Source organism: Xenopus tropicalis, chromosome 3, assembly GCF_000004195.4.
Source record: "Xenopus tropicalis strain Nigerian chromosome 3, UCB_Xtro_10.0, whole genome shotgun sequence".
Lineage (NCBI taxonomy): Eukaryota > Metazoa > Chordata > Amphibia > Anura > Pipidae > Xenopus > Xenopus tropicalis.
In genome coordinates, this window is record NC_030679.2 from 66,503,922 (window position 1) to 66,528,884 (window position 24,963).

Consider the following 24,963-nt stretch of genomic DNA (forward strand, 5'->3'; position numbering starts at 1 on the left):
TGCATGTTCAACATCTCATTCCCAAACCAAGTTGGTTTAACATGAAGTTGGTCTTATCTTTGCTTCTGTAACAGTTTTTAGGGAAGGCTTTCACTAAATTATGTTGGCTGGAGTTGCTTCCATTCAGCCACAAATGCATTAGTGAGGTTGGGCACTGATGATGGGGTAGGAAAAAGGGGGACATCCAGGTTCTCAAGGAGTCCACAGGGGCCACAAAAATAAAAATATAAATCTTTATTGAAAGTTACATTTAAAAGATAAGATCTCCATATTCCCTATGTGTTTTGTGCTCAATAGGCTAAATCCCCACAGGAAGTGGGTATTTATAGAAAGCACAGCCAATAGGGAAAAAAGTTTGTTGGAAAAAAATGAAGCAACATCTTAAGAGATGGTGGGGATAAAGCCTGCTTTGCAGTTGTCCAAAGTCTTCTAGTCCTACCTGATGAAACCGATGCTGTACAAACCTCACTTTATGCTTGGGGGATCATTATTGTGCTAAAATAGGAAAGCACTTTCTCCAAACTGTTCCACAAAGTAAGAAGCACAGAATTGTAAATGTACTCTATAGCCATTACATTTGCTTTCAACAGAAATAAGGGCCCTAGTTTAAGCCATGGAAACCAGCCCTAGACAATTATTTCTCTTGTTGATATGCCATAAACCACTCCAGAATGTATTTCCACTTCTCCAGAGTCCAATGGTAGTTACTTTAAGGGCGACAGACAGGGCGACTAATCTCCCCGATATGCCATCCCACTGGCTAACATGTAAATCGCCGGTGGGATGGCATACGTGGCAGGGCGATTTGCCGCAATCGGCGAAGTTGCCTCAAGGGGCAACTTTGGCGATCGTGGTGCTGCGTAAGCCATCCCACCGCCGATTTACATTCTAGCCAGTGGGATGGCATAGGGATGGTGAGATTTGATGCGCGGCGATTTATCTCCCCATGTGCCACAGCCCTAATACCAGATCAGCTTGTTTGTTTGCCTGATCACAAATAGTTTTATTGCTGAGATTGCTACACACACATATAACTATATACTCACACAGAGAGAAAGACAGGGAGAGCAGACATTTAGATGCAGGCTGAGAGAGATCTTGAATAATGATAGAGAGGTAGACCGATACAGTCATGAACAGCCTCATCATAAATAGTAAGGGGCACACTTTCTCATAAATAAACAATATTTTTTTAGAACTCATATCAAACATTACATTTTAAATAGTAAAACCTTGACTTTCATGCTATGTTCCCCTAAACGGTTTGCTTATTTACCGGGATTGCTGTAAAGCTCGCTTTCAACTGTCTTTGCAATGCACTGAAGTTTCACATCTTGAAGGGAGTCATCTGCATGCATGATTGTTGGCAGACTGCCCAGCGTATCACGCACCAAGTTTGCTACTTCGCGAACATCAAAGAGCTTTAGCAGCTCCGAGTACACAGTTGGAAAGGAATTCAGAAACACAGCCTGGAGCACAAGGGGAATACAAGAAAACAGATATGGTGACAAATTAATAGCTTTGAGAATTTAGCATCTCTTATTAACTGTACTTACACTTGCCTACTAACGGAAAGCTGCATTGTAGCTTTACGGTGCACTCCGCATGAAACTGTATTAGCAGTGCTTGTAAATGGCACAGAAGAACGCTCATTGAATAACAAATAAATAGTAATCACTATAATCTGTGACTAAGCATTATTAGACACAGTGTGTGGTGTCAGACTGTGGAAGGTTGTGCTTGACTTACTGATTTGGTCCTTCTGGACCATGTTGGTAGCTTATTGTCCCATGTATGGGGACCTCTGATGGGGTCTGCCCCACCCATATGTGGGCAAAAATTGGCCAGGTTTAAAAATCTCCCATATTGGTTCATTGATGATTTCTTCTCCTAAACAACCTGCATTGGAGTAGTTGTAATCCTCAGGCCAAAATATTGGATAAGCCTGATCGCCCACCTTAAAGGGGTTGTTGTACAACATTCACAAATATAACATTGCACAATAATAGAACATTTTTTGCCATTCTGATAGGCAACAAAAAATGTGCAGCTAATGAGATTTACACCTCAGAATCATTCCTCTGCTGATCCCTAACTTCTGCACAGACCCTATGCTGGGGGGGGTCAGTGACTCCTATAAACACTACAGTCTCTTTTTTCACTTCCTTATATGGTGTCACGCATAGTGACACCCTTTAATGCGGGCCACTTGGGGTCACCCCTTGGGGCCTGGCAGCAAGTCACCAAAATTATTGGGGAGTGGGTAATTGCGGGAAAGGAGGAAATAGTTGCAAATTATGTCCCCTGGGTCATGGATATTTAGTTCCATTTATTAGTTAAGGTATAAAACATATGCACTTATTAAAATAAATAGAATTTAAAAAAATAAGTAAAACTACCAAAATGTATAGAATCCCTCAGGATCTGCTAAAGGAGCGACGAAAATCTGCAGAGGTACACCAAAAATGATTTTGATTTATAGAAAATATAATTCAACTTTTTAAAGTATTTTAAAGTTATTTGTAAATGCAATTGAATGCTGTATTCGTTTTATTTGCTTATACATTTCTCTGGTTCTTATCTCCTCCAGGTCAATTAATTTGTCTGGCTTCTGCTACATTGTTTCAGAGTCAGAGGTGCAGGGAATATAAACTGACAGATAACAAATTACTTTAAAACTACTGAACACTTGTTTTGAATTGTTTTTCGATGGAGGACACCTTAACTTCCCAAATGCAAATGTTCTTGAAAAATAAATATATTTGGTACCCACAATCAGTCAGTCAATGGCCAATGACAAAAAAAGTGAAACAAACAAACACTTTTCTATGTGTAAATACCTTCCCACAAGTGTGTAAAAAAAGTAGCGAGTGCAAACTTACTGCCAGCTAAGGACCCCATTTATTATATAATATACTGTTGAAATTGTATGTACTTAAGGGATTGTCATTCACTGTCCCATGTTCACTAGCTGTATTCTACAATTTAAAATACATAGCCCAAATAGCGTTAAAATTACTATACTGATGTGTTTAACTAAAACAATGTACCACTTTTGCCCTAAATACTGTTAAGCTGACCAGCTACCTTTACAATAACTAACTTGACTAATTTCACACTTTAGTGATAATATTCAAGTGTGGGGTGCTGTTCTAAAACATTACCTCATACCTGTGACTGTGATAATGCACTTGTTCCCTTGCTCTCCTGGGACAGAAAGAACCGGATTGACATAAGTAGCTCTTGAATACAGCACCTAAATTCTTCCTCATTCTGTCCACCGGTGGTAAGGGAAAACAACTTCCGTGACTGAACTATATATTTGAATATATATTCTTGGGCCTACAAATACAGTGCAAGAAAGAGAGCTGTAATTGTCGGAATCTATTAGTATATATATGATACAAAATTACATTGTATTAATGTGTTTTTTCTTTACAAAATTTTAGTACATTACCTTAAGAACATCCTGGATATGCTCTTGTCGTTCAGCTTCGATAATTCTATCAACATACCACTTCAGAACTTTTATAAGGTCTCTGAAATATCAGGAGACATAAGGAAGCTGTGAATCCTACATTCTCCAGTATCGTAAGAAGCAGTCTCAGAAAATTGTATTGTGCAAACATGAAGTGCTTAATGGAAAACTGTACAAAAGGTAGGCATTTTCTAATCCTGCTCTGTGCATGTTTAGTCATTCTCTCACACTGGCTAGCCAGTTATATCTATTATAACCTATTTTTGTTACTATTTGGTTGCTTACATAAGCAGTATGCAAAGTGAAACTTTCAATTGCTTTTTTTGCCCACAATGCAGCTTTATTTCCCAGACTTCCAACATAATTGTCTGTAGCTACTCTTCCTCCTTGCATGAAATATTTTACAGTGCGACTCAGAGTTTATTTTGCTGTCTCAGAGCTGTCTCAAAATCAAAACCTGAAGGCCATCATGTGCTTGTCAGTTTGCATTGGTCTATATCAGTTAACTTCTGATTACAGCCACAGGTTTATTTGTTTTTCTCCACTGTGAGGTTTTTAAGCAAGAAGGAGAGTAGCTGTTTCTATTTCCTATTCATTGTTGACTTGGCTATAACTTTAGCTGCCCATAAAAAGTCAGATCTGTTTGTATAGCATGGTTGTTTTAAAAGACACAAAAAGTGTTTTTTTACTAGACTGGTTAAGTACCCCCAACAGTGAATACATTTGCTTACATTATACCCAATGCCAGCAATCCACTTTGCACTGGCACTGTGTATTTTTCTATCGAGTGGTGGCTAACCAGTGTGTAAAGGTCCCCATACACCATAAGATCCGCTAGTTTGGCGATGTCGCCAAGCGAGCGGATCTTCTCCCGATATCCCCCACCTACGGGTGGGCGATATCGGGAGAATCCAGGGTAATTCGATCATTTGGCCCTGGGGCCAAACGATCAAATTATAATGGCAGGTATAGGAAAAGTCGGCCTGGGGACCGCATCAACGAGCCGATGCGGTCCCCGATCCAACTAGATTTTCTAACCTGCCCGATCAAGATCTGCCCAATTTGAGGCCAGATATCGGTCGGCCAGGCCCATCGGGAGTGGCCATACACGGGTCAATTAGCTGCCGAATCGGTCCAAGGGACCGATATCGGCAGCTACTATCGGCCCGTGTATGGGGACCTTTACTTTTAGATGTCGAATGCCGGCTTGAGGTAAAAGTGATTGTATTAACTGGAAGGTGCCAAACAAAATGGAACTCTGCAGGGAATATCACTATTTCTTGTCCTTTAAGGATTTTTTTAAATCAAGGTTTTTTGTTTCTTAAAGGACTATGTCTTTAAGTTTCTGAAAATGATGTAAACACTAAAAAAGATACAGTATGGTACATATTTCACCACCTTAGTGCATTTAGGTTAAAAAGCAGTAAGGCTCATCTACGAATGCAAACAGCACAAAATCATGTGCAAAACTGAATGCTTGTAAAGATGATTCAGAAAGGTATTTACCCCCTGCTTTAATGATTTGTGCACAAGGTGCACAGATGCAAGAACACCATAAAACCTGCTTTGCAGAGTGTACCAGGCATACACATACTGACTTTAAACAATTTGCATGCAATTTATCAACACGGGCAACCAGTACAATGTGGACCTGTGTGCTTACACTTTTTCTTGATAAGATTAAGCTAAATAGCAATATTTACAATTTAGGGAAACAAACATCACACCATACCTGTAAGCTAGAGCTCCAGAAAAATGTGCCTCTATGTATGTATCCATTACTGGCTTAAAATGCTGGAATTTGCTATCCTGCAGCAAATTAATTATATGTACCTATATTAAAACAAAAAAATAATTCATTGCTATAGAGAGAGACAACAGATTTAATGTGGGTTTATTTTATGCACATTTTGTACATAACCATCTGAATATCTCAGGATTCCCTGCTCTTAATGGAATTCCAAGATTTGTAGACCAAAAACCTTAAGAAGATTGAACACCACATTATAGATTTTTATCAACACAAAAAAACAAGGAAATGACACTTACCAAGCAATCAAACACCTTTGATCCATATTTCGGAGAATTTTCATTCAAAATACCAAACAATGTATCTAGTGTGTCTTGAAGAAACTGTTAAAAAGCATGCACACTCATTAGTTATTCTTATAAAACAGAAATATTCACAATTCACTTCACCAAACATTCTGTGTTATCCTTGAGTGAGCTACAAATCATCAAATCACAGCTCACCTTTACAATCTCTGAGCCATCAATCTCTTTTAACTTGGATAGACAGTGAGGGATATTTTCTGGGTGCATCCGCCACTTTAAAAGATCAAGCATATCACCTAGAAATATTAAGAGCAACAAAGAGAACAGTGACTACAATGTTCAGTTTATGTAGAAAGGGAGACTACAATATGCTGGTCAAAAATTAAAAGCAAGTATAAGCAAGAAACATCTGCTGGTATAATGCAGTTAGGCCAATAGCAGATGTGTTTTTGTTTGTGATATATTTACAGCAGAGGAAAAAATCTGGTCCTTCTGCACCTTCTATGTGTGTATTTACTGAAAGGCACGAAAACAGGATCAGCCTGTTGGTGAACACGCAGAGTGGATATTGGTATGAAAATGTATACATTAATGAATTGATGCTGATATCCACTCTGTGTGTTTGCTAACAGGCCTGTTCACTGTGCTTGCCAGTAAACACACATCGGAGGTGTGGAAAGCAGCAGATCAGCTTTTTTTCGGCTGGTGTCAATACGCCAGAGGAGACCTGTCTGCCATTGGCCTTAGAATAATTAAAATTAACATTCACATTTAAAAACTGCTCTTGTAACGAGACTCAGATCAGATGTTGTGCCTCTAATTACACTGCCTTCATAATAGCAGGATTGTTTTACAAAACAGCAAAGTAACAATTTGTTGAAGTAAATTATTTAGTTCCATACCATTTTGAGTAAGTTTACTGGAACAAAGGAATGAGGTTATCCAAAATGATTCTTTTGTGTATTTAACAGCCTGATTATTGTTTCCAGGTTGATTTCCTTTCAAAAAGGAAAGTTTGAGGTAGCGGCAAGGATCCTGGAAAACAGTGTTCTCTTCACACTGTAAGCATAAATAAAGTTCAAATTCAGATATGGTCATATTCAGAACATCGGACACATTACTTATTTATTATCTGGTTTTTTTGAGCACAGTATCCATTTAAATAGCACTTTACAGAAATTATACATACATACATAATCACAAAAGAAAATGGATGACATATAACTGGAGTCATTCCTGGAGAGAAGCTAAGTAAAACTATAAATAAGAATAACATCACGGTTGCTGTTTTTAAAGGATAAAATAGTGGTCACCTTATGAACTATGAGTTCATGGGTTCCATCTGGAAAGGTTCGACCATCTTCTTGCATCAGAGGGACAAAACAAAAGCCAAACAACTTTTTCTCACCCTTCTCTTTAGCTAGAATACAGAAATGTGGAAATTAGCCATCAGTCCAAGATGTGGGTTATACAAACATGTCACACAATGTTACACCTTACCAATGATTCAATACTGAATAGCATAACTCAAAAAAAAGTGTGGATAATTGTCATATATGTGGCAACGCTTTAAAAGCAAGATAGAGGAGAGGTAGGTGTGTGTTGCAGAAGCTGTGTGTTGCAAATGTTTAATAGTAATGAACTTTTCACCTCTACCATTTTTTACCTCTTTATTTGCTTTTTCTTGTGCACTAATACAGTGCTGCCCAACTTCTGTGGTGGAGGGCCAATAATGGAAGGCAGTTTTGACCACTTCCCCTTTTTATACTACCCACTTCAATCCACACCCATGTTATCACAAGAGCGTTTAAGACCATGCCCACATTAATAGAGATAGCGCAGCAAAAACCTAAATGGTTGGTGCTGACTTCATTCATATGTGAAAGAAGTTTATTAATTTATATTAAGACACACCCTTAAATCCATATGCCTCCCCTGTGAATAGCACAGCAACTCCCAGCACATAATTACACACTTTAGGGAAGGCATCTGGCCCCAGGGCTGCCAGATGGACAGCACTGCCCAAGTAGATATATCCTCCAAATTAATATATAGTAAAAACTAAACATGTTATTCCCAGATAATTTTTTATATGGTTCATATTAAATCTGGGAAATGGTATTTCACAACACCTAAATAACTGTTATGAACCTTTTTAATGATTTCTATACAGATACAAAACAAGCTTATTTTCACAAACAACAAATGGATATAAAACCAAAAATCTCTTACTAGAACAATGCCGAAATTCAAATCGGATATGTGCTCCTCTAAATTTATCCACAGGTATAGGAAGCTTTATTAGTTCTGCCCACCTGGGACTGTTATTGTGATACAACACAAAGGAGTGATACTCATTAGCTGGAGGTTCTCCAGAACCAAAAGATATATAATCCTGAAATTAAAAAAAATAAAGTTAATAAATGGCTTTCCATTGAAAAAAGCATTTCTTTCTCACCTCAGCAAAACCAAAAGAAGACTTGTTTGAAAAAGTTAATGGGCAGAACTGGATGCGCCCATTTGAAACCGGTCTAAGTTGTAAAGAGAACTCAAAATATTTTTCTAAACTATTGCATGCAATTAACAGTCTAGAGTTGTTTATAATACTTATAATCATTACAATTGAAGCAAACATCGAGGGACTGTAAACACAGTTGCATTTACTGTAAATGTGATATCTGTAATAAAGTATACACACACTATCATTAGCCTTACTTCCCTTTTTTCTAACCTTGATCTTCATAAATCATTAGTCTGTATCAAGCTGCCCTGATTTTAAAGAGTACAAATTATTTACAGTATACATTACTGAAGTTTTTATTAACACTTATAATTTTATTTATCCTAATTGAATCATTTTTCCATCATTTGCCAATAATTTTTCTTGCATAGTCCAATTAATTAGGTTTATAGAATGCAGCATTTAGACCAATGCATTTTGTTTGCTCACTCAAAATGCAGCATCACAATGCCCCAGCTAACCTGAAAAGGCCTTATAACCTAAAATTAAATTATGTGAAAACAAATACAATTGAGAAGCGATTTTAACAAATTTTATTTTTTATCTTATTTTCATAAGGGAGATCACCTTTAATATTTGCCCCTCACTGTTCAAAATGACCATTGAAACTTGTACATTTCTCGCCACACTTTTGCCTCCTTTTTCATACTCCCCTTTCTCTATGGTGATATATAGGTCATTTCGCATTTCACCTACAAGAAACACAACATCCAAATTACAAACACAATTCATGTCAATGTTCAAATTATCATTAGCACAAATATATAAGGATTATAAATGCACATAACTACACAACAAAAATATTAATATAGAATATATTGTAAAGATTTAATTTATTGTGTTCCTAAACTACTTAGCATTAGAACCCTGGTCGGAATGTTGCACATTAATGTATGACTTGTACAAGAATGTATAATGTGCTTCCACCTTACAGCTTACACTAGCAGAATGGAACTTCAACCATATGTTTTGGTTCTATTCTTGAATTTTATCATCTGCCACAAGACTCTTCCAAATATTTTCTTATTTTATCAGCCTATAGAATCAGAGCATGACTAATACGACTCTAATGAAAAATAATACCTCCTGAACTTTGAAGTTTCAATTCTTACATCAATTCTCTGATCTCGACTTAAATTGCCTTAAGTTTAATAATATCCCTCTGAAGATGAGATGAGATGCAACAGAACAAGGCAGGTTCTGCCATCAATAACATGTTTTTTTGTTCTTTTTTGAAATTTTGTTTAATTGGCAAATTTAATGCTGCTAGTTTAATATGAAAAATAGAACACTTTTCACGTGGAAGACAGTAATATTTTGCAAGTGACAAGGAAACAGCAGGTATGTGTAATTATTAAACAGCAACAATACATAAGCTTTAAATAAGACAAATATTAATTTAAAAAAACAAATTATACAATGCAGTCAAAATTCTTGTAGAATTAAATACCTTAAAATGAAAAGAAAATATACAAAGGAAAACAACAATTATATGGGACAGACCCATGTTTTTTTTTTTCACACATCGCGGGTCTTCCTCTTGTTGGGGGACCCGGGACCCTTTAGTAACACCACTGTTTCTGAGTGCAAGACATGATAGAATCTACAGAGCTAAAATGAAAGTTACAGAGTGCCAGCATGTTTTGGGTTTTTTATTTAATCTGTGCAGTGTCGTTTGTTAAAAACCTCTTTCGTACCCAAAACGGTGGGCGGATCAAAATAAATACTAAATTATATATTTTCACTCAATATTCTGTGAAAGTACCATTATTTGTTGTGTGCTATGGCTTCACAACTTGCATTAACATTGTTTACTAACTAGATGCACTCCTCCAAATCAAGTCAAATTATTTTCTACAATGCTGCATTTTTATGGTTATTTTTATGTTTTATTTCTTATCTTTTCTTGAGTCATATTCTAATTGGACTGCCTAACCACTACCTGGTTGCTAGTAAAAGTAAACCCTAGTCACCAAATATTTATATAATACAAAATGCAATTAATTACAAATTATGACATATTGTGAATTATCTAAAATACTACTTCTTATTAAAGACCATTGCAAGGTATATTACTTTAAATAAAGTATGTTGCACCAAGGAAAATGCCATTATGTTTCAAATGGGATGGTGATTCTCAGTTTGAGTTAAAAAGCTTGGTGGCTAGGATTCAACATGGATTAAAGCACCCCCAACGAAGAGGAGCACACATTATATTGCAATAATAGAGAGGCTGTACTGCACAGCTTTGACATAATGATGGGAAAAGTTAGCCACTAGTGCGAATTTAGCTGAATGCCATTTAAAGTTGAAAGCATACTAATTAGCAAAACTTGCTCATTCATTACTGCAAGGTATTTTCTTCTCTTATCAGGCAATCAGAATCCCACTAATAAGCAACAATAAATTGTTTATAGTCCAAATCCTGACTTTCTAGTTTTTGATTAGTTGTTAATAAATAGAAATGTCCACTTTCAGAAATCTCTTTCTCTATCTGCAGGCTTTGTGTTAGAGTCTGCTTTTTGATGGACAGGTACAGTAGCTTTAAAACATCATTAGTCCCTGCTTCCTTGCCTAAATAGGGCTAAATGTCTTAAAATAAAACAAAACAAGTCTGTCACAATTATCAAAGCTGATGAATGTGTCAATTCATAAATGTTTGCTTAGAGCAGTTGAACGGGTCCTTTTCTGTAGACTGGCATTCTAGCAGCAGTGCTGAGCACTAACACCCACTGAAATCATTAATCCCTGATGCAAATCATATGTGGAGATTAATGATTCAGACAATTTCTTTATTTTACTAGGGCAGATAATAAAGTGGTAAGTTATTAATTACTGTTTATTGAGTGAAACATTCATTACTCTTATCGACAGTTAAGGGCCAAAGTCTGTATGTGGAGACAGATTACTGGAATAGCATTGTGTACACTTGATCGATTTAAAAATTGTACATAATTGTAAACTGAAATTTATCAATTAATTAAGCTTTTATTACATTTTCAAGATAGTTCCCTTAACCATTATCTATAGTGTAACTTATAGAAGCTTTACAATGCATGAAATGCCTTGTGCAATACATTTGTTTGGTCCAAGGCTAAAGTACTGATCTGAGTGCTATTTTCCACGTACAGTATGACCAGAACGTGTGCCAACTGATGAGTCAGTCAGTGGAAAAAGGGTCTTTCAGTTCTGAATTATTGCCTATGAGCTGTGGCTGTTAACTGCTCAGAATAATTATGCAGACCCATGTCCAATCCATTCAAAAGAGAATTACTATGGGGGGCTATTTATGAAATAAAAAACAACAAGTTGGCATTTTTTTCTTGATTCAAAAAAGGGGGAAAAAACATTGCCATGAAAATAAAACATGCAAGTATTTTCTGAAACTTTGAATGGTTGGGATTTATTAAAGGAAAAAATCATTATAAATTGCCAGCAAAAACTCAGCATGTAAAAGCTGGTGAGGTTGTATAGAAGTCAAAAAGAATATTCTCTAATGGCTTTATTTATTTTCCCAGTTAACTAAAACATTTAAGTTTTTCAGCCTCATTGAAAATGAATTGGACAATGTAATGCTTGCTGGCGTGCAACTCGACAATTCGGTTAGAGTCAGTTCCTAAATAAGCCAGTGTTCCACAAAAAAAAAAAAAAATAGCAAAAAGTCACTCAAGTTTTGCCTGCATTTTTTTCAAGCTGGCTTTTTTTTTTTTACTTGAATTTTGATAAATTAGCCTCCTCATGTGGTAAGACTTAGTTTACAAATCTACCTTTTAAGCCAGGCAGAAATATAATATATACATTAGATTTGTATGTATACTTTTAAACATATCTGTAAACTACAAAACAAGGCAAGCCAATATGGCATAATCCTGGTTATCTAGAATACTATGGCCTTCTAGGACTGAGTGATAACGATGAATAATGGCTTGGATTCTTCTCTATGTGCAGTTATAGAAAGAATATACCCCACTTTCAGCTGGGCTTGTGGTAAAAAAAAGTGCAATAAAAATGGCAATACCTTAAAAATAAATCCTAACACAACCTCGCCATATTTTTTATTGAAATTCTATTCTGTTCCCATGTAAACCACCATTATAAAAGTTGTATTTTACTCCTAAATTATTAACTTACTTTTTACTAAAACCAATAACTATACGAGTAAAACATTAAGAAATGCATTATTTCCTTAAAACATTTTGTACTGTATCATATAAGGACATAGTTCTTAAATTGGGGGAAGAGTCTATCAACCCTCTCTGGGAAACTGCCTCCCTTTTGCAAGGCAGCGACAGCATTTGAAATTCAGATTTTTTTTTTAAACTTACCAGGCATAATAACATCTGAGAAGCCAAGCTTTCTTGTTATGGAGACCCCACGGGTAAACACTGAGGAATAATCTCTTCTAATTTGTTCAATGTCTCCATGCAACAGCTGAAGGGAAACTGCCAGACCTGGAATCAAAGATTGAAAAAAGGCTTAGAAATTAAACATTCATCAGGCATTTTAAGGCTATTTACCTCATTGATACTAACTCAGCAACTTCAAAGTGGCTCATCAAATAGTAGGAGTTACTAAAAAACTGCCTAATGTACTACTGCCTTTCCACAGACTAATGTTGGCTTGGCAACCATGAAAATCTAGGTGGTTTCTCGGTTATAGACATGCAATAAATTTGCAAAAGGACCTGTGGGCATATTGCAGCAGTGTAAGGTATCAGACAGAGGTGCATATTTAATATTTTTAATTATTAATATAAGGAGATGATTTATGCACTGCACTTTGCAATACATATAGAATGGCCATGTGTCATACTTTCTACACTGTGTTATACAAAACAAGCCTGTTAAGGTACATTTAAAAGAGAACTTGAGCTAAAGTTTAAAAAAACTAGCAGCGCAGAATTGCTGCACATTGTGTTTTGGTGTTCTGTATCAGCCCAAGGGAACCTTAGCCCTTTAGCAATAAAGATCTTTACTCCCAAACATGACCCCAGAAGCTCCCCATTTTCTCTTCTGCTAATTCACTACACATGCTCTGTGCTGCTTTCAGTTACCTAAACTTAGGGACCAACTCACAACATACTGTATATATAGAATATAAATGTCCCAATACAAAGCTAATTAGTAATTAATTTAAATTCTGAATACAGCACATTGCAATAGTTCCTAAACTAGTGAAATTAGCATCACAATTAAATTGTCTTCCCCTGTAGCATCAGTTTCTATGACAGATGGTTCTCTCTTTTATATTGATGATTTGCAGTGACCCCTAAGCATAGCTTATCCTCAACAACTGCTTAGAGCTCACTGAGCATGTGTGTGTCACTGACACACATCCTATGCAGCAGGTTTAGAGAGAAACCAAATGGCACAGTCTATAGTATGAAAACCTATTTTCAAAGTTCAGACATTCATCTGGTATGAGCTGGAGGAAAAAAAAAAAGAGAGATTCATCTATACAAGCAGAAGGATCTTGCTTTTTAGGTTAGGTTTCATATTCTTTAAATGTTTTTAGAGGGCACAGCATGTACAGGCAGCAGGAGATAAGGATGTAAAATTAAACCTTATGAGAAAGGAACTGGTCTAATATGAAAGGCAACAATTGTACACCACCTGGTGTTATCTGGCAGCAATTAACATGCACACACTTACCTCACAATTACAGGCCATTAACTAATACAGTGCTTAGGCCTTCATTTGAAACATGTTCAATTATGTTTCAGAAAATACAGTGTGAAAATAAGAACTCTTAGAACTTTTTAAAAAGTCACTGCGACTATTCCGCAAAGTGAATCCGCAAGGCTTATTAGTGGAGAGGACTAAAAATCTTGCTGGTCAATGGTCGCAGGAAAGATCGTTATTGTAATGTGTATTATTACCTAATATCTGTAACTTAATATAAGAGATAATTTACACCTAAGAAAATAGAACCTTTTTTTTTTAAAAATATTAAAAAAAAATCTCAAACAAGTGCAGTCTTCCTGAAATGTTTCCTGCATATAACTGAGACCTTGCTTGTATATATATGGCCCTAACTGATGAAGGCGGTCTTGATCTTTCAAATTGAATTATATACCCTACATACATTTAATAATGTTACTGATATACTGTTTTTCACTAGCAAAGAGGAAAGTTTATTCAGTTTGAACAGGATAATAGTCACATCGTCCTTGAACATGCTGCACACATAATAAAAAACTTAGCTGAAATAAATCACTTAGCTCATTGATATTTATTGTAATAGTGCTAAGATATAATTTATAGCATGCTGTTTTGATTCTGTTCTGCCTTTTGTTATCATATGGTTATATTTTAATATTTTTCTGTGGTCCTTTGTAGCATTAGATTTGTCATATTATACAAGTTATTTTCTGCATATAATTTGGCCTTTTACCTACAAAGCAAGCTGAAATCCACTGGGACTAGATAAAGAAGTAAGCATTAGCACCCATATATTCCTGGGAACACACTTCTTCCTAACCAACACAGCAGAATGAAAAATGTCACAGTAACATCTGAACCAGGATATTATTCGATATATCTCTACATTATCTTGGTACAAGTTGTTTGAGCTGGACTTTACCCATGTTAAAAATGAGTACTTCCTGATTTTAGCATATAACATTGCTCTTCTTCAAAATAAAACTACGGGACTTTCTAGCACCTAGTGAACAGAACAATGAACAAAAACACTGTTTTAATTGTATTCTATTTTATTAGAAAACAGTTTCATACTATTTCACAATGATTTTGCAAATAAAGTCAGTCTGTATAAATTAGCATATGTGGGTCTTCAATTACACAGTATCCCGAACAACAGCAATTTACTTATAAATACACTTACCTGTATTGGAACCTGTCAAATTATATCGAGCATTCAATTTTTTAATAATATTTTCATGTATTTGATACCAATCACTTTCAGTGTTGCACCTGGAAAGAAATAATACAATTATTAAAGGGGACAATAAAACAGATATTCTTATCTGGTTTATGATCAGTTTGTTTGCTTATTTACCACCAATATATAGTATCAGTAATAAGGAAGTGATAAAAGAGGTCAGGTTTTCTAGTAGAGGTATGGGATCTGTTATCCAGAATGCTCGGGACCCGGGTTTACTGGATAAGGGGTCTTTCCATAATTTGGATCTCCTACCTTAAGTCTACTAAAAAATTATTTAAAGAGTAATTAAACCCAAAAGGATTGTTTTGGCTCCAAGGATGGATTATATATTAGTTGGGGTCAAGTACAAGTACAGTGGTATTATTACAGAGAAAAAGGAAATCATTTTTTTAAATGTGAATTATTTGATGAAAGATGGCCTTTCCATAATTCTAAACTTTCTGGATAATGGGTTTCTGGATAAAGCAGTCCAATACCTGTAGTATTTTCCCTTCTAAAACTATTTCCTCTACAATCTGTTCTTCTAATAGTTCTGGACTACTTTTTTAAAAAGTTCTATAAAATATTCTGTAAAATAAAATAAAAATGTTCTTACATATACACTTTTAGTACAAGATCATCCTTTGATTCTCCTGTTAAAAGATCAGCAATGCTGAGAGCAGCACACCCAAAAGGACGCCTATACTGCATGTTTGAAGAGTTCTTCTTTTCACCTGCTCCCATTCGACCTACCAGTGCAGAAAAGAAATAAATAGTTAACAGCAGATGCTTATGATAATGCAAGAACTGTTACAGAAAGCAACCATCTAGACCAGGATATAATAAAAAGAGAGCTTTGTTTCCTATTAATATATATTATAGCACCTGGTTTGTTTGTTTTTTTGGTATGTCTCCAAATAGGTTGGAAACCTGTTATTGAAAATGCTGATACAGAAAAGTATAAGAGAAAGACAAAGTGAAAAAACGTATATAACCAGAGTTGTACATAGAATGGCCAGAGTAGGCAGATGAAAAAGTCTTACAGCCATGTTTAGATCCAATCTAAATGTTTAACCATCTGTTTCAGGCTTTATCCTATAAGATTACCTCTGTCACAAAACAAGGCAGACACATTTATATATTTCTTAATTATATTTCCATATAGCCAGTAAAATGAAAATCAAAACTGGATGTACAAGATTTAATGAAACATAAATGCTTTAATCCATACCTATTCTGATTATGTGCACAGTAATGAAAATGTCTTTTCGAAGATCACTTGAGCTTAGGTCCTAAAAGAAAAGAATTAGTTAAACAATATATTGGTTTGCATAGACAGTATGCATTTCAATTCCTAGATCCATTTTCTCTGAATATTACTTTTTGTATGTAGGCATAGATGCAACTATCAGTATATGCATTGTTGAAGCATTTCATCCTAAGACTGTACAATACCACATTACAACTTATTGCTATACATACCCATAAATAACAAGCATTAGGTTGAAATACACAATAAAAAATAATAATGTGGAATTTTTTTACCAAATCTTTAATCCTCCAAACAATGCTCATTATATTTTGGGAATTAACAACTGAGTGTGGTGTTAGAGAGCAGTGATTTGCTGAGCTCTAATACCCATTTTAGAAAATGGCGATCAACTGACTTTCATTTGCAGTTCAACACATCTACACAGTTTCTTGAAAGGATGATACATTTACATACAAATTCTTGCAATTTTTCTGGTGGGCAGTTAAAATGGCAGAAAATTGTGGAGTGGGTAAAAAACACATTGTAGTAAAATTTGGTAACATGCTAATGTTTAGTGTTACTGGTCCTTAAACTGTTTAATTAATGGCATATTATGCTTTAAATTAGATAGAGTAAACAATACATTTATTGGATAGTTTTCATTGCTGAGTAAAACAAGTCTATTTCCCAGTATAAGGTAGGTGTTTGGTGCAAAAAGCAAAAAAACATACCATCAAAAAAAATACTGCTCTCACTCACACCCAAAAGGATGGGTGATTATCAATCTCATATCTCTTCCCTTAACACATCGCCTAATAAGCAAAGTCCTCAGACTTTATGGAACATAAAATAAGAATATAAATTAAAGATAAACCTGGCGTAAAAAGGGTATATTTTCATACCTGTACATTTTATAATGTAGTATTTGCAACTGCAGTTGACAATAGAGAAGCTTCTCATTTAGTGTAAAAGCACCAGATCACTTTTATTGATTGTACTAAACACTATAATGCAATAATTAGGCTGAAACAGAAATGACATGAATAGCATAAATATATCACTTACAATAAAAAGAGAACTGTATCGCTCAGACTTCTCTGGAGATTTTGGCAATCCATTTTTGTTCAGTCTCACAAAGAACCTTTCGCTGAAAGCAAAGAATATTAGTTTAATATTCAAGTAAGCCTATTTGAACAGTCCATCAGCATATTTTATTGTCTACAGTGCATTTCAGTTTTCATTGTACAGCTCACAAATTTGTGTTCTTTCATATCTAAGAGTGGAACTGTCAAGGCTTAGATAAATGCTTTCAGCAGTATGCTCCAAACTTGACACCCTGTCAGCATTATCACAGTAATTGTTTTATTTGCCAGTTTGGGTCCACTCCAAGACCACATTTGAATATACAATAAGGAGAATGAAAAATGAGTAAAGACTACATAGGCTATCACACAGTAAGAAAGGATGTAAACAGGCAAATACATTTCAAACATTTTTAATGAGTACTAAAACGCAAAGAGATTGTTCTCCGCACTTTTGATTGATTTTGTAGCTCTCCTTGGTGTAACACTGTAGGGAACACACTAGCTTAGAATTACCAGTTAAATATTGTATTCAAGATACACATATTCTTTTTACTTCTAGGTTAATATCACACACACAAACAACACACACACACATACATATGTAATCTTCTGGAAAAAAAAAACTACAGACAGTAATGTACATATATTTCTTTCCGTGATACATGGCTTGCAACCTTTATAAATATTGGGTTAAATATTTAAATATTATTAATCAATGTATTCTTTTGTTTATTTATTTTTTAACAAAGCAAATTGTCTGTTCCCCCTTAAAAATGTTACCTTTGTTGACATTTGGCATTAGAAAAATTCTTTCTACCAGGAAAAAGCATATATATTTTTCAGCATCCAGTTTCCTGCTACTTAATAAAAATTAGGAGACATAGAATTTCAAAATATATATATCCAGAACTTTCATACAGTAACCTGTGCATCTTGGTTGGTGCTACAACAATTCTGATTATGTCACTGCTTTCTTAAACCTATGGCACATGGGACATCTTGGATTCCCTCTGTTTTCACCTAAGCAGAAAAGCTGTCAAAATGCTCTTATCCACCTGTCATCTTTTTCCATAGAAAAGGTTTGGTCTTGAGAGCCAAGGAGGTCTATTAAACCAATGCCCTGTCCTAATAAATCTAGAGGCCTATTGTGCCTCTAAAAAGCAAATCTCTATACAATACCCTAAGAAAAGCAGAACAAAGTATTTTGACATAAGTACCTTTAATTACAGTAGTTTTACATGCAACTGACTGTGGAAAAATTGCAGGGACCTTTTCTTGTGGACATAAATAAGCCCTAATTACATTTTTACCAAACTAACTATAACCTTAACAGTTTAACTAAAATTAATGTTTAAACATTAATGTTCCTTTTTTCCAGTGTTTCAGAATAGCAGTAATCCAGGTGCACTGGTACAATTTGTTACATTGGTTGATACATTTTTCAGCAGCATCTGTGCAATGTTAGTAATTATTGTATTAATTATAACAGCTGCTTTTTAGTAAAACCCAAGGGGCTATGCTTAGCATGGCCGAAGATATGAAATGTATCAATTAATTTATCAAGTTAGAGCAGTCAGTGACCCTTATTGGAATCTACATCAATATTTGCAGTCCCCCACTGGCAATTTGCATCCCCCCAAAGATTTTCAGTTTCCCTGTTTCCCCAGAACATCGTTTTGACGTGATTCCCTTGCAAACATACCATAGGGGTCTACTATTTAAGAGAAATGGTTAAAAGTAAAACAAATAAAGCAACTTAAATATGAAATTTTCTGGTGAACTATTACAAAACAATAAAAGTGAAAAAAATTTTGACAGGTGAACTACACCTTTAAATATTTTTACTGATAGATAAATCTGGTGATAGATCTGTAGAGCATTTCAGTCAATATTACTATTGCAAACCGGATATTCTGGAAAAACAAAACAAGATGGTATTTATGAATATAGATGTAGATGAATGCTAGTTAACTTATATAATCATATAAGAAAGGAATTTCACCACCATATTGCACATGCTTAATTGTAATCACATAACTGGAACTGAACCCTCCTTGCAGCCACAAGCATTCACTTCTAGTTTGGACTGCTGGACTGTAGCTACATAAAGCAAATGTGCCAGTTTAGAAATGTGTGTCTCATGTTCAGCTGTCTTGAAAGAGATAGGAGAGACAATGAACTCTTTCTGAACAGATTAGTTTTAGCAGGTCAGATGGGGTTTGACCCTATGGATTAACAATTTAACAGAAGGAATCAACGTAGGGAAGAAGTAAGATTAAGAAGGAAAGGAAAAGCTACTCACGATAATATCAGTTATATTTATGTATTATTATTGTACCTTTGCTGCAGGCCATACTATATATGTTTGGCAATGCTATAGTTGACTGATAACAGCAATAACTAAGATATTTTAGCAGCAATGGTATAGTTTTAATATTTGTTTGGTTCTATATGCATATGAAGGCAAAATACCATGTGGATTGATGTTGTAACTTAATTAGGTTGAATAGAGGTTACACACGGTCCATTCCTTTATGCGTGAGATCTATCTCAAAAATATAATAACATTGCATATTGCTCTGATTTGGTATGAGACCCTTTTTCGAGCAATGCTACAAAGAAAGCATTGCCATTCAAAATTATTACAATCCCTTAAAGGAGAACTATACCCCCCGGGCTCAGTTTAAGCAGATTTCCTGCTACCACTAACTGTCCGAAACCGCACCTCTTGTATTTTTAATTAAAATGTCTTTATTGCAAATTTTCAGGGGCATACAGCAATGTTTCAGGCCATGTGTGGCCTGAAACATTGCTGTATGCCCCTAAAAATTTGCAATAAAGACATTTTAATTAAAAATACAAGAGGTGCTGTTCTGGATTGTTTGTGCCTGGATGTGCCGATGGAAAGTGGTCATTGGGGAAACTGCACTAGTACAGACTAGAAACAAGGTGTTGTGCTGACAATTATCTTCAAAACTGCTACCACTAATTGTGCATGCACAAGCAGGGTCTGTGTCGGGGGTGAGATCCAAAGACTGTACAGTTGCAGGGAAGATGTCAGCCAGGTATGCAGCTGCGATACTCTGCTCTTTTTAGGTTGGGTTAGCGGGACAGTTTTAAAAGTTAGAAACTACGCGATAAGGGAGAGGTGAGGGGGGTCAAGGCAGTGCTAGTTAAGGGGGCTTTTATAGCCTGGTTGGTATAGTTCTCCTTTAAAGGAAAACCCATTGGGAGGGAAGTCCCTGCGATTGTTTGCAAATTTCCCCATTGGAAATGCTGGGGAATATGACATGACTTGTGGGAAATAGATTAGCTCCCTTGTTGAAATTTCTAGTAATTGCTTGATAGGAAAAGACGACAACTAGTTGCTGAAACTCGCTTTTTAAGAATCACAGCAACTAAATCTCCCTGTGGGACATTAGCCTTAGGGTTGGAAATGTAGTGACTGATGCAAAGTATAATCTGATAGATCATGAAAGCTCTAGTTATTCTACGCAAATTAACCTAAATCAGTTTTAGTTATCAAAGGCATGAGAAGAATTTTCAATGGTGCATGGTAGAGTTCACCATCAGGCCTGGACTGGCAATCTGTGGCAAATGCCAGATGGAATGCTGTAAGATGCCATAGACAGTCACTATTTATTGGGCTGATGAGGGCTGTTTGGGCTTCTGCATGCTTAAAATACCAGAGCCTATTTTGAATCCCAGTCTGGACCTGTTCACCATTCAACACAAGAAAAGCAGGATTCAATTTTTACAAATAACTGCAACACAGTATGCATGTCTACTCATGACAATTGTATTGTTGAAGAATATTAAATGCTATAAGATGTTTGGTTTTTTTTTTGGTTTTTTTTTTTTTTTTAAATACCCAGGCCCAAATGTTGGAAGCCAGCCTAACAAGTAATGCTTGGTTTGAAAAGAGCCATGGCACATGGCGTGTTTTGATTGCCAAACTTGTAGTGCCAGTTAAACTGATTGCTACCAATCCCTTTCCTTTGACTTTTATGAGAATCATGCAGTTGGCCCAATACAGACAACAAATTCCAGAAATTTCAGCAGTCAACGTTTTTGATCTTAACCACTAGCAGGTGCATAGGAATACGAATAAGTGGAAACAGGCACATGGACTCGCAGGAACTGTGAAGTGTTTAGTAGATGCACAACATTTTTCAGGTACAGACAGTGTTTAAAACATGTTGTAACAAACACTACACAGCAGAGCTTCTGTGCCTGCTATTACTATATTTCTAAGTTTCCCACGCTCATCAGGTGTGGGAGTAGGTTGTAGGAGAAATATCCCAGAGTGCAGGTTTTTTGAATCTACAAGTTAAACACCAAAAGTAACAAGCTATAACGCTTCACATTCAAGTCAATAAGAAGAATGCAGAGGCAAGTTCTAAATGCCTCATACAGTGTTGGACTGGGACCCCAGGGGCCCACCAGAAAACCTTAGACTATAGGCCCACTCTCCAAAATATTTTTCCTCACCCAACCACTTTATTCTCCTAGCCTTTACATGCTAGCATCTATTTACCATCTATTTCTCCCCTTTGTTCCCATTCAAAAATAGTGAATGGCCATGAAGTAGGCCAAATGGTCAGGAGCAGGAGGGCCCACTGACACCTGGGCCCACCGGGAGTTTTCCTGGTATCCTGGTGGGCCAGTCCGACATATGTGTTTCATGCACCAAGCCCTAAAGCAATTTTCCTGGCAAGGTACTTGGTCAGTATAAGAATTATTATAAATTGGAATCTAATCTATAATGTAATTGCTATGCTTTGCAGTGAAGAAATGATAAAGTGAGTCCCGGAAACAAATACAATTTACTTTTCATGCCTGAAAAAGTTCTTTAAAGTTAGGAGCATCAAAGAGCTCATAAAAGGCAAATACAGTTAATAGTTTCAAGAAGGTGTTTTGTGCATTTTAAATAAATCAAAAAGGATAACTGGTATCACTAAACACACTACTGATGTGTATTCATTCAGACACAGGTCCACTTGCCATTTTGACCAAGGAAAGAATTTTTTTTACTATGAAAAAGTGCTAAAATGTGCTCAGTTACATGTTTAAATGCTATTCACATAGATACTAGGGTCCATATGCAAACCTTACACCTTGCTCTGAGTACAATACTCCAGTTCAACCTGCTCTGATAAAATTATACACATTTGGAAGCAATATGTAAAATAAAGGACCCACCAATGCAAGGGTGCCATGTGCACCACTCTGTATACTTTGAATTCTCCCTCCTTCTGCTATATGTCAGCATAAGGAGTTTTATAAGTAGTATGCTTTGTAACACATGGAGAGGGCCCTAGGCTATCTCTCAAGACATCTGGATAGTAATGGATATAGCAAACAGACACATCAGCAATGATCCAACCAAAAGTGCAACTTAGGTACTCAATTGATTTTGCTGAGCTGGTATATCAGTAAACCGGTTTGCTTAGTTAAAGTGTTACATTCCAACTGCCCCATGTCATCTCTGCATATCACAGCATGCTCAATTACATTACTGGGAATCTGGTGTCATTGCACAATGCCAGGTAAGTATTCTAAATCTCCAGACCCAAGATTGTGAATAAAGGTATGCAGCATGGCATCATTACTGTAATGCACAACCTTGATGGTAGCCCTTCTGGAAACCGAGGAGCATGATCTGTAATGTTCATTTCTTATTGTATGAGTTCATGTTTAAGTGGAGAGGTATAATTGAAGTCAACCCAAGTCACTGATTAGAAGCAATGATCACAGTTTCACAGCAGAATATAGTTTTTTTTTTCTTCTCTGAAAGAACAGTTTAAAATATAATAATGCTTCCTCCACACACTGACAGCACCAGTAAGCAAAGAAGAATAGAACCAAGACACCAATTAAAACAGCAGTCAGTCCTCATTTCCTTTTCATATGTGTATTTTTAAATCGGTAGGTAGCAGAGAACTGACTTTGAAATCCTTTTCCTCTTTAATTAAAAACTTGCTATTGAGATGTTTCTATTTTTCAACTTCCTCAGTACACCTACATATTAACGTGACATATACAATGTGCAGGTTTATTGTCAGACAAGTAACACAAATGTTGCATTTAAACCAAATTACTGCTGCCAATATCAACCAGTACAAATGTACCACTCCAATATTAAATACTTGGATAGTCCATTTTTGGCTATTCATTTATTACATTACAGTTTCTTAATATATCATTTATAATTTAGTCTTACTCTGTACTTGTATATAGCTGAGATGACAATAAACCTAGCTTGACTTGTTATAATATCTATGCAATTTTTCCCTTTATTTATCCATTCTAAGATAAAAAAAAATTATATTCAGACTGCACTCTAAAATGTGTGCATACAGATATGGTAAACAGACATCAGCAATTCCTCAACCATTAGTAACCACTAGTCTTAATTTATTTTTCCAAACTTGGAAGCTATATTAGTAGACCTATTTGCTTAGTGGTATGCTCCAAATGCCACCTTCCATCCCTACACATTGTAACATACTTATGAAAGGTATACCACCCAATATGACCCACCTAATGTAGAACTGACTAATATCATCACTTGTGCATCCTATCATTAAAACCATAATTCAATTTGGGAAACATTTCTAAAATAAGACAATTTCAAGCTGCAAGCCAACCACATTGTTAAAATAATTTTGAAAGATAACACATTTGTGAGCTTTTTACTCTGTGCTGGGTAACCTTTCACTTCTAAGTTTCAAAAGATCAAAGCTTTGATATTTTTCCTTTAAATGTATTATGCAAAAGGCTTAGAGCTAAGTCTAGTGCTGGCCAAACATGATTAAAAATCAAGTGATATTAATGTGGGAGTTCTACAGTATCGGTCTCTAATTTCCATTATTCCTGCAGTAGTTTAGAAATCATGTAACAATATTTATAAATAGAAGCACAAAAAGGGCATATTTATTATCAACAGACACTCATGTTTGTAGTAATTATTGTCAGAAAACAAGAGAGAGATCTTACTCTCACTTTTCCTGCAATCAGTATTTTTTTTTCTTTATGCAGGGATTTTTCAAAAACCAAAAAGCTTGCCAACTTAAGCCAGGCCAGCTTTGTAAAAAGGGTATTTTGAAAAACAAAAAATCATGGAACAATATCCCACATGTGAAAAACAATCAACTCCAGAAAATTTGTGATCGAGAGATTATTTCTGACATTACTACGAAAACAAACACTGATTGATAATATATGCCTAAATGACTCAGCCAATTAGACATCACAAATATCCCTATTTAAATACCAATTTACAATTTTTTTTTAGCTATTTCAAAGTATTCGTAACCCCATATATAATAAAAGGCACTAAGTTTGCCCAGGAGCAGTAACCTATAGCTACCAATAAGATGTTTGCTTTCAAACAAGTGACCAGTAAATGCTAACTGCTGATTGGCTGTATGGGTTACTATCTAAAATCTCACTACTAAAATGCCACGTTTTCTTTGTCTTCCATCTTAAGTAAGAAATCGCCACCCAAATTTTGATGCACTAGTATATTGCAAGGGCTATGTTTCCTGCCTGTGACATCACTTCCCTCTAGAGCTGGAACATATAGCTCAGGCCCCTTTGTTCTTCAACACGATCCCTTGATCTTCTTAAAGAGCATTACTGTTTCAAAATGTATGTATATGGCTTACAATAATTTTACCACATGTGC

At 35.6% G+C, this 24,963-nt stretch overlaps 1 protein-coding gene across 3 annotated transcripts in view; it reads right to left on the bottom strand.

Moving 5' to 3' along the window:
* The window catches only part of dock4 (dedicator of cytokinesis 4), a 169,817-nt gene that overhangs the window by 62,707 nt on the left and 82,147 nt on the right, over positions 1-24,963 (bottom strand). For all 3 annotated transcript variants that reach the window (XM_002932824.5, XM_031898963.1, XM_031898962.1), the window contains exons 9-23: positions 17,254-17,335; positions 16,168-16,228; positions 15,553-15,685; positions 14,898-14,986; positions 12,380-12,505; positions 8,622-8,746; positions 7,766-7,928; positions 6,847-6,953; positions 6,436-6,592; positions 5,732-5,829; positions 5,528-5,611; positions 5,211-5,311; positions 3,458-3,539; positions 3,172-3,342; positions 1,277-1,469 (exon numbers count right to left, since the gene is read on the bottom strand). In XM_002932824.5, the coding sequence (XP_002932870.3) occupies positions 1,277-1,469; positions 3,172-3,342; positions 3,458-3,539; positions 5,211-5,311; positions 5,528-5,611; positions 5,732-5,829; positions 6,436-6,592; positions 6,847-6,953; positions 7,766-7,928; positions 8,622-8,746; positions 12,380-12,505; positions 14,898-14,986; positions 15,553-15,685; positions 16,168-16,228; positions 17,254-17,335 (1,772 nt within the window). The remainder of the gene's footprint in view (positions 1-1,276; positions 1,470-3,171; positions 3,343-3,457; positions 3,540-5,210; positions 5,312-5,527; positions 5,612-5,731; positions 5,830-6,435; positions 6,593-6,846; positions 6,954-7,765; positions 7,929-8,621; positions 8,747-12,379; positions 12,506-14,897; positions 14,987-15,552; positions 15,686-16,167; positions 16,229-17,253; positions 17,336-24,963) is intronic.